General features: G+C 39.5%; 1 protein-coding gene across 1 annotated transcript; it reads left to right on the forward strand.

Annotated features, from left to right (window-relative positions):
* The first annotated feature begins 12805 nt into the window (after positions 1-12805).
* Positions 12806-13569, forward strand: LOC149245377 (ethylene-responsive transcription factor ERF035-like). The gene has a single exon (XM_089455577.1). It carries the CDS (start codon positions 12824-12826, stop codon positions 13517-13519), a length of 696 nt encoding a protein of 231 aa, XP_089311703.1. The 5' UTR covers positions 12806-12823; the 3' UTR covers positions 13520-13569.
* The last annotated feature ends 224 nt before the right edge of the window (positions 13570-13793 follow it).

Raw genomic sequence — 13793 nt, forward strand, 5'->3', positions numbered from 1 at the left:
AATCTAATGTGCCCATGAGAAGAAGAAACACATAAAAGCATGAAAGAAGAATACAACAAGACTTGATAACGGAGTTCATCCAACTTGAACTACGTCTTCGGGCCTTGCTCGATCAATGGGGAGGTTTCATTCATTAAATGGCATCAGAAAGGAAAATACAATCATCAGTCACAAACAAGAGTTTTATAATTCTACCTCCATCAAGTTCTGTGGCTCTGCGGCGCTCTGGCTTTTACGCTTCCCTGGGGAACTTCTCGACTCTGTCTAGCCCAGCCATCCCTCATGCGGCTCTGCCTGTATCGTGGTTTTATAACACATTTATTTTTTGTTACTAGCACGCTTAAATCGAGGTCGGTTTGTTCATAAAAGAAGTCGTTCCAATGGAAGGATCGGCGGGCGCAACAAAACCTTGAAAATAGGCCTTTTTCTGTTAAAAGCGATAGTACACAGAAACATTGAAAATTCCAACCACAAGGCTTAAAATCCAGACTTCAAATTTTACCAAATTAGGTCTATAAACCCATCGGGTCCAGCCCTTTATCACAAATCGCTATCGCAACGGCCCCGGGGGTCTTCCCTTTGGTTATGCCGACTACCAATACGTCGATCCATCGATCACCGATACGCCAATCTGCCAATCGCCGATATCGCCAACCACTGATCATCAATATTGCTGATATCAATGTATCACTATCGGCATATCACATTGCTACGACCGAGGGGTCCTAGTCTTATACCTTGGGCGCTGCCGACCCGATCTACCGATTCAATCACCGATGTTGATCGCCGACGCCGATCGCCGATGCCGATCGCCGACACCAAAATGGCATGTCGTTGATCGGGGGTTCCTTCCGCCCGGCCTTAAATCCACCTTTTGGACTCCTCCAATTGTGATTTACCTTTTAAAGGCTTAAAAGCCATTTTTTTAAGAAATGCCTCCTTTTTCAAAGGGACAAAGGCAGAGTCTTTCTGCGATAAATTCATCATTTGGACTCGGATTGGAGTGTCATTCGCACCATTGGAATCAGGGCGACAAGCACTTCAATCTGATTTCAAGATACTTGCCTTTCTGCCACTTTAAATTTTGAGCTTTTCCATGCCATTGTGTCTAAAGATCCACCTAGATCAATCCTCCCCACTAAAAATCTTTTGGACCCCAAAAGCATTTTTACTTAGTATGCTGTCTCAATCCACACTTTCAATCACTTGCACGTGAAACTGGTACATTCTTGCAATTATGCACACCACACATGACTCAACAACCCCTCCATGCCAAGAGTTCATAGCACACACTCATTGGCAAAGGATTACATAAAAGTAATTACTACCTCAAATACTAATAAGGAAAGGCCAAAATATCATTGTTGCATCTTTGAAGTGATGGGAAACACACCATCATATTTTTTTATTTTTATTTTTTTTACATTTACTTGAAACGTATGATTTACAATGGTGGCCATAGCAAGCTACTATCCCTAAAAGAACCATCTTAATAAATCAAACCGCCGTGAATGGGGTGGATTAACCTATCGAACATGTTCTCCTTTAGACTCCTCTAGCGATGTTTCCAAAACATGGAGCATCGAGCACGTGGTTTGTTGGTGTCCCTCTTTGTTGCAATGGCTACAACGATTCTTTCTCCTCCAAACTTTCAGGGCTTCCTTGGGGCACTTGCCCCTGGTGTTCCTTCAATAAGTGTTCATGGAGCCTTGACTATCGCTAGACTATGAGGAAGGGATTTCGTCACCTGTTGTTGGTTGGTTACTGGCTATATTGGAGCTTTCCCCCAGCTACTTTCTGCTATATCCGAGTCTTGCATGGCGCAACAATTCCTGGACTTTTATGGGGTTTATGATGCCTTGGTCTTTGATGCCGAGGCCCTTTCCTTGATATCCCATTTCCTTCATTAGTTTGGATCCAATCCCTGTAGTATGTTTTTCAAAGGTAGCAAACTCATCATCATGAAAATCATATGAAATCGAAGAATCGCTTTTTACCTCCAGATGGCTATGTTGCAGCTTTTCCAAGGCCACGTCCTTGGCTTGCAATTGGCGTAATAATCTTTGGTTTTCTTCCCTTGCCTCCTGTAGAAGCCTCCTTAGCTCTGCATTCTCTGCTTGGGCGTGGTGGTTGATCTCCTCAAGTTCTTGGCGTCCTGCTGCGAGGAGTGTTATGTCGGTGGAAATCCTCGATTCATTGCTGGAATCAGACCCCAACTCTATGGGTCCTACTGCGGCAATCCCAAAGGCTACAAACTTCGTCTCATCGCCGGAGTCAGACCCCAAGTCAATGGGCCTACCCCGTGCAAATCTTGTAGCTGTGACCTTCTCGTCTTCCTCTGACTTGGAATCTGGGCTTTGCTGCACAGTGGCGACGACCTTCTGCTTCCCCTTTCTGTCATTCCTCTCAGGTCTCAGCTCAGGGTGCAGCTTCCAACAATTCTCTTCATCATGCCCCTCTTTCTCACAATGTGTGCAAGAGGGCTTTTCTCCCCTTCTCTTGGCTGCCACGGCTCTCTTTGAGTGGTCATCTTGTCCATGTGTTCCCCTATTTTCCAGATGAATGGCCTTTACACTGGCCGAGTCAATGGTAGTAGGTTCAAACAATAATAATGAATGCCTGATGTAACTATGTAGCGATCCAATGTACTTAGTTATTACTTCAGGTGTATCAAGTGCAATACCCAAATTAAGTGCTTGCTTTCTAAATTCCTCTATAAGACTCTGGACACCCTGACCTTTGCCTTGCCTTAAATACTACCAATTCATTAAATCTTTTTACTTGTATCCCAAGGGATAAAACTGTTCCTTTAATGCAGAAATAAAATCAGGCCATGAGGAAAAGAGGTGACCCACATTATTATTGCTCTGCAATTTTCTCTCCCACCAAATGAGAGCAGTGCTTCTCAGCCGTAAAGAGGCCAGCTGAATCTTTGCCTCATCCTCGACGATCTATTGAATCCTGCAGTAGACCTCAATTTGCCTAATCCAATTATTAAACTTCTCTGCATTACTTTCACCATTAAACATGGGAATATCAAATTTAACATCTAATTTAATGAAGGGTTTCTTATATGCATCCCTGGGATTTCTGTGATTATGGTGATGGGAGGAAGAAGAACTTTCACTCATGGAAGAAGAAGGAGGTGGATCTCCTCCATCATCTTCGTGTACCAAACCTTGTCCTTCTGGAGTTCTTTTCTCTGCACTTTCAAGTTTTTCAAGTCTTGAGAACAGCTTCTCAACACGATCTGCCATTGTATAGAAGGTCTTGCGGAAGTTTACTTCCTCTTCAAGACGAGCCTCGTCTTCTGCCATGTCTCTCCTTCGATGTGCACGCCCTACTTCAGGATCGAAAGGCTCTAGTTCCCCTTCACCTCTTCGGAGCCTGTTTCTTGTTAGCATACAAACATGCAATTCACATCTAAAAAGACCTGCTCTGATATCACTTGATCCAGGGATCCTTTTCTTATAGATGTATTAAAGAATCACATGTAGAAATTTGCAGCTACCATAGAAATCTAATGTTCCCATGAGAAGAAGAAACACATAAAAGCATGAAAGAAGAAGACAACAAGACTTGATAATGGAGTTCATCCAACTTGGACTACGTCTCTAGGCCCTGCTCGATCAATGGGGAGGCCTTCATTCATTAAATGGCATCAGAAAGAGAAATACAATCATCAGTCACAAAAAGGAGTTTTATAATTTTGCCTCCATCAAGCTCTGTGGCTCTGTGGCTCTGCGACGCTCTGGCTTTCAAGCTCTCTGGATTTTATGCTTCCCTGGGGAACTTCTCGACTCTGTCTAGCCCAGCCATCCCCCCTGCAGCTCTGCCTGTATCGTGTTTTTATAACACGTTTGTTTTTTGCTACCAGCGCGCTTAAATCAAGGTCGGTTTGTTCATAATAGAATCCCTTCCAATGGAAGGATCGGCAGGTGCAACAAAACCTCGAAAATAGGCCTTTTTCTATTAAAAGCGATAATACATAGAAACATTGAAAATTTCGACCACAAGGCTTAAAAGTCGGACTTCAAATTTTACAAAATTGGGTCTATAAACCCATCGGGTCCGGCCCTCTATCGCAACAGCCCCAAGGGTCTTCCCTTTGGTTATGTCGACCGCCAATACATCGATCCTTCGATCGCCGATACGCCAATCCACTTATCGCGATATCGACTTATCGCTATCAGCATATCACATCGCTACAGCCCAAGGGTCCTGGTATTATACCTTGCACGGTGCTGACCCAATCCGCCGATGCCGATCACTAACACTGAAATCACATGTCGTTGATCAGAGGTTCCTTCCACCTGGCCTTAAGTCCGCCTTTTGGACTCCTTCGATTGTGATTTTCCTTTTAAAGGCTTAAAACCCATTTTTTTGAAGAAATGCCTCCTTTTTCAAAGGGACAAAGGCATAGTCTTTTTGCGATAACTTCATCATCTGGACTCAGATTGGAGTGTCGTTCACACCATTGGAATCAGGGTGACGAGAACTTCGATCTGATGTCAAGATACTTTCCTTTATGCCACTTTAAATTTTGAGCTTTTCCATGCCATTGTGTCTGAATATCTAGCTAGATCATCGACAGTGGCTCTCAAGCCAATCTTATCTCTGAAAACATTGTGAAAAATTTAAACTTGGAAAGCATTCCACATCATAAACCATATCCACTTGGATGGGTGTGTGACAATGCACAATTGTAGGTTACTAGAAAGAGTAAACTAAAATTCGCCATTACTGAAAATTTCATAGATGAAGTGGAACTTGATGTTGTGCCATTAGACATATGTGGTATAGTCTTGGGCAGCCCGTATCTCTATGACAGAAAATCTATCTATCTTACTGTGTTTTTTTATCTCCTCTTATGTCTTTGATTCCCACCATACTAGTGTTGCAACTTCCATTCTCAAGGAAGCTAACTGAATCTTTATGTCATCCTCTTGAAGGTTTTGAATTTTGCAATAGACCTCCAACTGACAAATCGAATTATCAAGCTTCTTTGCATTCACTTCACCATTATACATGGGCAGCTCAAATTTAACATCAAGTTTTAATGTGGTTTTAATAAGGGTGATTTACCAATTCCTTTTGAGGTATGTTGATGAGTATGAGTAAGGGATGTGTTAGTGGAAGAGGGTGAAGATGCATGTGAAGAAGAAGATGAAGAAGAGGGTGGAGAGGGTAGAGTTTTACCTCCATTTACATTACCTCCTCATGAAGAACCTTCTCCTTTGGGGGGTTTGGAGCTTCCACCCTGCAACCTAGTATTCCTCTCTTCATAGAAGACATTCACCATCTCTGTCATATCAAAGAAAGCCTTCTTGAAGACCTTCTCATCTTCTACCATGTTTGGATATTCTCCTTCATGAGACGTGATGCAACCTTGCCCTCCTTCCCCTTGACCTAACTTCAGGGCTTTCAACTAGCTTCCCTTCTCCTCTTTTGAGTTTTAACATTATAAGCATGACATAAACTTGCAAACAGTTAAATCCTTCTTTCACAAAGAAAACCTAGAACTCTGATACCAAAATGATCTGATTAAGAATATTAGTTTTGCTATGCTAAGATCTTCCTCATATTATAAACAAAATGTTATTCATGTGCTTAAGGATTCATGAGTTTATTGCAAGTGAAAATGAGTTTTTATGTTAGTTTTATGAGAAATTTTAACATAAATAAGAAACTGAAAAAAAACATATAAATGTACAGAATATCATCAACAACACATCACAACAGGAACATGATGAAGGAATTCACCCCTCCTGGGCTATGTCTCCTTGGTCCAGCTTCCAATGGATTGAGTCTCTCTATTATGCTCAAAATGTGTAAAAAGATGTGCTTACAATGTTCAAATGCTTATGTAACTTGCTCCAGTGAGTCCATAATCTCCAAAAATGGATACCTAGCCTCTTTCTACACTCAGTTTGGTTGAAAACTAGAGAAGTTATGACCTCTCCTAGTTTCTCTACTATTTGCTCCACATATTGCCCAAAATCCTGCACCGAACCCTCATTTTCACCCAGATTTCTGCTAACAGGACATCAAATCTGCCTAAATCCGGGCGGATTTGTCAAACGGTTACTTTGGTCATTAAGGCCTAAAAATGTGGAAAATAGGGTCATATGGGGGGCCATGCGCCTAGGGGATAACCCCCAGCACTGTCCCCTTTCCTTCGGCGGTTAGATAACACTTGGTCGTTACAGTAGCGATGTTCACATGGGGTGGTTTTATAACTATGTCGGCTGGCCCACACAGGTGACCGTTCGCCCGAACTCCATGACAATGTCATTTAAATATAATGTGCCATCATATGTTGTTAAGAACCACGCGCATGGTGTGTTGGTAAAGCCTTTGTGTTAATGTTGGGAGGTCATGGGTTCGACCCTTGCTACCTCCCCTCGGACTATAGCCAAACTTTTGGTGGCCTCCCAGGCTGCCATGTGGAGGCCTCTGACTGGGCCACATGTCAACCTGCGGTTGGCCATCACTCCAACCAATGAAATTGTGCCAATTGCACCCACTACTGAAACACCACTTGTCAGCACCCCATTCGTCGAAGGAGCCCATTGATTAAGTCAACATACACATACCCTGCCCAGTCAGTGCCACGTCAACAGTGTGGACTGCTGACTGGGCTGTCCTTTTTTTTAATTTGCCTATTTGGGAAAGTGAATAGAACTCGTTTATGGAGTCATACGGGGTCCGTTTTGCGCGAAACGAGTTGTGCCTGATTCAGGATGATGAGCACTACGTAGTCGTCCAGGTTTCACACCAATATGACAACTTTGAATTTTGAGCACCTGATCAATTTCTCTATCCACAACTGAGGAAGAATAAATTGCAGTAACATCAGATTGCACTCACATCCTATGGATGAAGAAAAATCTCAAGGATCTTCAAGGAGATGGTGATCAAACTATGCCCATCTTGTGTGACAACACTAATGCTGTCTATATCTCTAAAAACCTTGTTATGCACTCTAAGACAAAGCATATTCTTATCAAATATCTTTTTCACAGAGAACAAGTTGTTGAACACACTGTGAGGCTAGAATACATTCCAAAAAAAGAGAAAATTATAGAAATATTTACCAAACACCCTCCTAGAAAAAGTTTTGAATATCCTAGGCAAAAGATGGGTGTAATCTCTTCCTCATAAGGAAGAGTGGTCCATTAATTTCTGATAAGAAATATGTTGGTGACAATGGCAATTCAAGGAAAGAGTATGCATCAACAATATAGGGGGAGCCTATACCCATTTCCATTTATTTCAAAGGGGGAGAATAAGCATACATTAAGAGAAGAACAATTCACAAAAAGATAGGGGGAGTTCCTAGCTGAAGTACATTAATCACTAAATGACATATGGCATTGTTTCCATCAATGACAACTGGGAGATTGTTGTCTGTGTTGTCATTGATGTCAAAGGTGTAGTCATTAATGTCCAAAGTGTTGACATGATAAGGATATGTTTTCTTTAGGGGTAGCCTTGGCCTATTAAAGAAATAGGAGCCTCTTCATATTCTTCCTGATGAATATAAAATAAATCTGGATGAATCAAGATCTGGGTATAAATCTAGTTGTAATATTATATTTGGCCCTTTAGTATAGTTGGGTGTCCTTATCAGATGAAAAAGAATTGGATGAATCTGAATCAGGGTAGATATACGGATGAAATAAAATATCCAGGCTACAAGTAGCAGTGTAAAGTCAGAGTCGAATAACCATATACCTAGATTTTGGCTCAACTACATGGCACAAGTGACGATGCTGATAGGTGGTGCCATGGGGAGGTTATGTGGCAAGACAAATGACATGGACGTGTTAGGGAAATACATGTGGCAAGTTAGATTGGAATTTTGGCCAACCAGTGAGATGATTGGCACTTGACACATGGCAAGTACAAGTCAACATCAAGAAGCATGGAAAGCTTGAGTTCAATATAAATGCTGACTTGGTAGGTGATATGGAAACTAACATGGCTAATTATGGTCTTGTTTTAGAGCCAAAAATTAATTCATTTATCCAACCATACAAGAGTGTGTTGAGGTAAAATTAATGACAGATCAACCTAGATTCCATATTCAACAAAGATAGTTGAAGAATGGTTTCATTTATTCAAGGTTTTGCACTAAAAATTAAATGAAAAGCCATCTAGGCATCTAACCATCCTGAAGTACACTAAGTGAAAGCATTTGATACATATTTTAGATTCAATGGAGGTATTTAAAGAAACATTCCATTTTTTCAAGGTTCCACATTGAAAGAAAAGGCATTTGGGCATCTAGTAATCCAAGTTTGAAACTAGTGTGGTCATTAGAAAATGGATCAGATTCTAGATTCAAGTGAAGCATAGGGATGGTCAAGGTTCCATGTAGAGGAAATAAAATTATATCCGTTCTCCATTTCATGTGGGGTTTAGACAAAGTTGCACCATAAAAGCAAAGTTGGAATCCCGGATATACAGATCACACATTATAGAAATATTAGTAAATGTCATTTGGGTTTGCCCTGGGTCATAAAGCTTGGTTCCAACATGTCTTCGAAGAGACAAAGAGGATTAAAGGGAGCCCACTTTACACACAAAAGTAATACGGGAAAATAAGATATTTTAATGTTTGGTATCAGTTATGCTCAAGTGGACCTAGATCCTGAATTTGCTAAAATATTCTTAAACATAGTCATGACATCTGGTCACATATGCTTTAGGGTTTAGCCCTGGAGGCTAAATAACCATGAAAAAAAGAAATATTTGATCATTCGAACCAAATATCCATCCATGAAAATAGAAAATAATCTAAGTCATTCAAATTTAATCTCTATGTCATGTTGATCAGGTCTGCGTTGACATAATGTGGTATAAATAACTTAAGCTGGAGGGGTTTGAAGATGAGAATGTGTTTAATTGTGTGTCAATAAAGTACATAGAAGAAGAATCAATGAGTCTGAGTTCTATGGGATCAAATGCAGTAGATATTTGAGCATGATGTCTAAGGAAGACATGTGACCTAGACATGGAAGTTATTTAATCTGAGTGCGGATAAACATTGTAAAATATGTAAGTGTCATGCTAGTTGCAGTGTGCAAGAATGTTATCTTGATTCTAAAAATAGGGTTGTGAAGTACAAGAACATAGTGTAATGTGCAAGAGAACATATTTCCTACCTTGTACAAGAGTGTGTAGGGCATAACACATAATTGTGTCATCTCAAAGGACCGATATCTCCTTTTGGTTGGTGCCAGTAAATCAATTTAGGGGATTGGTGTCTCCTTTTAGTTGATCATAGTAAATCATTTCAGGGGATTGGTATCTACTAGCTGGTGCCAATAAATCATTTCAGGGGCTTGGTGTCTCCTTTTGGTTGGTGCCAACAAATATTTTCAGGGTATTGGTGTCTCCTTATGGTCGGTGCTAGTAAATCAATATAATAGTAGGTTCGTGCCTATAAGATCATTTATAATAAAATAAGTTTCATGCATATTTAGAGTATTCTTGTGTTGTTGATGTGATTGACATTGTACATGCATTAATATATTTTAATTAGTTAAAATTGACCATTATACTAATTCACCCCTCCCCTCCCCTCAGTATAATCATAATTCCAATGGTACTCATGCACAACCATGTCTTGTAACAATTGTAGCTAGCAACTTTAGAGCATTTCTTGCTTAGGTTTTTTGACATCATCACCACATTCACTTCATACCTCTTTTTTTTCACTACATCTGTGACCTTCATAGCCATCATCTATGTCCACCAGATTCATCCTTTTTTGGGAGATAGAATGCAATGCTTCTTTGAGTGATTTGTTCTCATTCACCATTTCGTTTGAGATCAAATTTTCTTCATAGTGAGCTTCATACATAGGACCAATTACTATTTTGACTTAGGGGTTTTAGTGACCAACAACCCATGCATTTTGATGAAATGGATTGGCATCCATACAAATACACATTTTATGTTGTTTTTCTCAATTGCACATGTTTTGTGTTCTTTCCTCGGCAAAAGTTTTGTATTTAGATACCCTAGCAAGATTTTTTTATCAAAGACTCATTTTTTTTTCTTTTATTTATTCCCTATGTTCCGCTTAAAGAGGGGAGTTAGTATATAGACAATTGATTTTTTTTATAACTTGGACTGATAATTTCTAAGGAATTGATCATTTTGAAAGATCAACTACCACTATTACACCAAATACAACTATTTCATAAATGCCACAAACATGCTAGCTACAGCATGTCTCCGGAGACTTGAACCCACACAAATGAGGAAACAAATTGTTCACTAAATCACTCGTGCTAAGATCCCTTGACATATATGAACAATTTTTTTTTTTTCTCAAGTTGTTTGTGATCTTCTAGGCTAACTTGTGGCTCGAAGAGCCACGACCCAAGGGCATCTAATCTATCAAAGTCACTTGGAAATCGCACTCAGCCTGGGCTACACCAACCCTTAACTGACTGTATTTTTAGCATGTCTCATCCCTGTAGCACAGGGCACAACCACCCCCTATGAGGTTTGACTTGGGTCGCCTTGGTAACGAGGCCCATCCTCAACTGATTGTGCTAGTGAGACTTGAAATATATAAACAAATCTTAGTCTTATATAAATTGATGACTAGTTACCAAATCAATATACATATCTACTAAATTATATACATTAAACCTTTTCACAAGGTGGGAAAACCGATCATAACGCGATTGTCAAACCAGCAGTGAGGACAACCATCTCTGGTTGTTATCCACGAATGCACACTGACTCATCACTGTTATCCATGGAAAATCACGCCACCTGGAATAACCGGCTGGAGGTTCGTGCGGGGACATGCTTTCATTCCTACCAGATGCGTTTAGGTCTTGGGTCGTTAACTTGTTTCCTTACGCCCGAGGAAGATGATCTCTTAGTGAAGCACAATCAGTTTTAGGGCATACTCCAAGTCCAATTATATAGATTAAACCTATTAACATATCAACCAATTACAAAATAAATTCCCTTGAATTTAAATAAATCAATATATATGATTTTATTTTCTAATATTATTCTTTTATCTCTATATAAAAAGTAAAATAATTTATGATTTGGGTTGAATAAACATTTCTAAACATTTCTACATCGTTGCAATTATTACATGCGTGAGCATATAAAGTTTGGCAAATGAAGTAAGTAAATTTAACTCCATGAAAAAACGCATTATTAAATAGAGAGAGCTATACTCAAGTGAGTTAATTATTTTACTTATTCACTTTGGAAAGCATCACCTAAATGTACTATTCTAAGTCATAAGAAATTGTTAGAAGACAAATGTATTATTTCAAGCCATAAGATTCTTAGTCAAAAATTGTTAGAAGATAGATGTATTATTCGAAATTATAAGAAAATCATAGCTAATACGGTTTCAAATTTGTTTGGAAAATTATAGAAATTCTGGTAAGATTTTGATAAAATTTGGCAGATTTTTTTGTAAATCTAGGTTATAATGATTAAATTTCAGGATTTTGGGTGTCTAAAGGGTTTTAAATGGTGTTGAATATATTTCCACCATCAAAAATACGATTCAAACACTACTACTTCCATATTTTTGAAATTTTTTTTTTATCTAATTCCAGTGACTTTTGACCATCCAAAAAAATTTGTCACCCCAATAAACAACCACCAAAAAAAATTGTTAAAAAATAAATTATAATGAATGACTTAATTAGCAACAACTTGATTTTAATAAATGAAATTATTAAAAATTGAGTAAATTACCTAAATATCAAGTTCCGAGACATTTTAAAACTTGAAAAAGCTCAATATCGATCTGTGCCATGATATTTTGTCCCATGGAAAGGAAATTTCCATTTTTGAGCTTTCACGAGAAAGAAAATGAAATTCCTTTCCATTTTTGAGCTTTCACGAGAAAGAAAATGAAAACAAGATATAAAGGTGGGAATCCTATCCTCCAATTGGAAGCTCAGTCCAAATATTCAAAGGCATTAGAATAGTTAACAATGTAGCATCCAGTTAAGGGAATCCTAGACTCCAACTGAAAGTAGATCACAAGTATTGAACCTGAGGCAATTAATTCACACCTCGACAAAGTACGGAACCATGTGAAAAGGTACAACATAATTTATAAAGATATTTTTATATTACTGGTTGGGTATATCCTAGGAGGTGATAACTCCAAGTAATATAGAAAAATGGAAACCTTCACTGTACTGTGAGGTCATAATTGAAGCTTCTTGGAAACCAGAGCCGACATGGGTAAAAGTAAAGCATTAAATATCCCTGGCTGTCAAACAAGAATATGGTACTCTTTTAATCAAACATTATAAAAACCAAAACCAACGTTGCTTACTGATATTGGTGACGATAGTAATGCAGTCTGGATATATATTTAAGGAGGTTTCGTTGGGCAAAATAAGGGTGCTGGTACCGAGATGTTTGATCGAGAACCAAGGGTTTGGGTTTGTATTTGTATTGGAACAAACAAACGCGTTTTGTCAGACATAGACAGCTCAAAGGTTGACTGTTTTCTGTGTGAATCCCCAGATCAGATTTCACAAATCCACACACAGCTCACGAGGAGGAAGCTGCATAGATCAAGAGTAAGACCCGTGCAAGACCTGCACAACACCTCATTGCCATTCCAACAACAAACTACATATTCAGTCTGGCCATTATATTATGGACTTTCTCTCTGCTGGGCTCATAGGTTTTTGCCAAAACCAACAGCTTGCTGTGAGATATTGGCAATCAAGGGATTTTGTAAACTTTCTCAATTGATGACAGATTCATTTCTGGGTACTTTTGATGTTCTTGATTTTGATATAAAATGGTTAGATCTGGGCGCAACAAAGATCAGATGTCGCTGTCGAAGAAACCGTTCAAGGGCGTGAGAATGAGAAGCTGGGGTTCGTGGGTTTCAGAGATTAGGGCTCCCACCCAGAAAACCCGTATTTGGTTGGGATCCTACTCCACCCCGGAGGCTGCTGCCCGTGCTTACGACGCTGCACTCTTGTGTCTGAAGGGCAGGTCGGCTTCCTTAAACTTCCCCGATTCGGCTGACCTACTTATCGATCTCGATGTTGACCTAGGCCGACAGCTCGCCATTTCGCCGCGGTCGATTCAGAGAATAGCAGCATCTGCGGCCAATAGAACGCCAGTGAACATCAAGGATATTGCAGACCGGCATGCCAATAATATTGCAGAATGCGGTAATAGAAGCACAGCTAGAAATACTGATAATGCTCCTCTGTTAATGGGAGCTTCCAAGGATCAGACAGAAACTAAAGAAGAGTCTTCTGCGGCCACATCCATTGATGGGCATGAGTATTCTCAAGCTACTTCCTCTTCGTCGGCCTGGATCGATCCCCACTTCGGCAGTTTCAACCAGATTCACCATGACTGTGACGCTGCATTGGAGCTATCATCTTTTGACCCCCCACCAGCAGCCTCCTTCAACAATTGGATGGAGGACTACAATGACCATGATCAGGATTTTATGTGTTCACTTTGGAGTTTCACTTGATCATCATCCTGCAAAACCAACATATTTTTGTTCTTGATATTGGTTGTGATTTCATTTATTAATATGGTGCAGAATGCATCATCCTTATTATATTATTGTTGAAATTTAATTATCCAATCGAACTTTTGTTCTCATTTTATTCATCTATATGGTGCTGGTTCATCTTACTGCTGTCAGATATTTTATAGATACAGTGAGTTGATCTTGAGAATTGAATGTGCCAGAGGTATGTGGCTCCCTTCTTGCAAAATCTTGTGTTTGGTGACTTTAAAGG

Source organism: Pinus tabuliformis, chromosome 7 (assembly GCF_031772625.1).
Source record: "Pinus tabuliformis cultivar Carrire ecotype Pingquan chromosome 7, CPIR1, whole genome shotgun sequence".
Lineage (NCBI taxonomy): Eukaryota > Viridiplantae > Streptophyta > Pinopsida > Pinales > Pinaceae > Pinus > Pinus tabuliformis.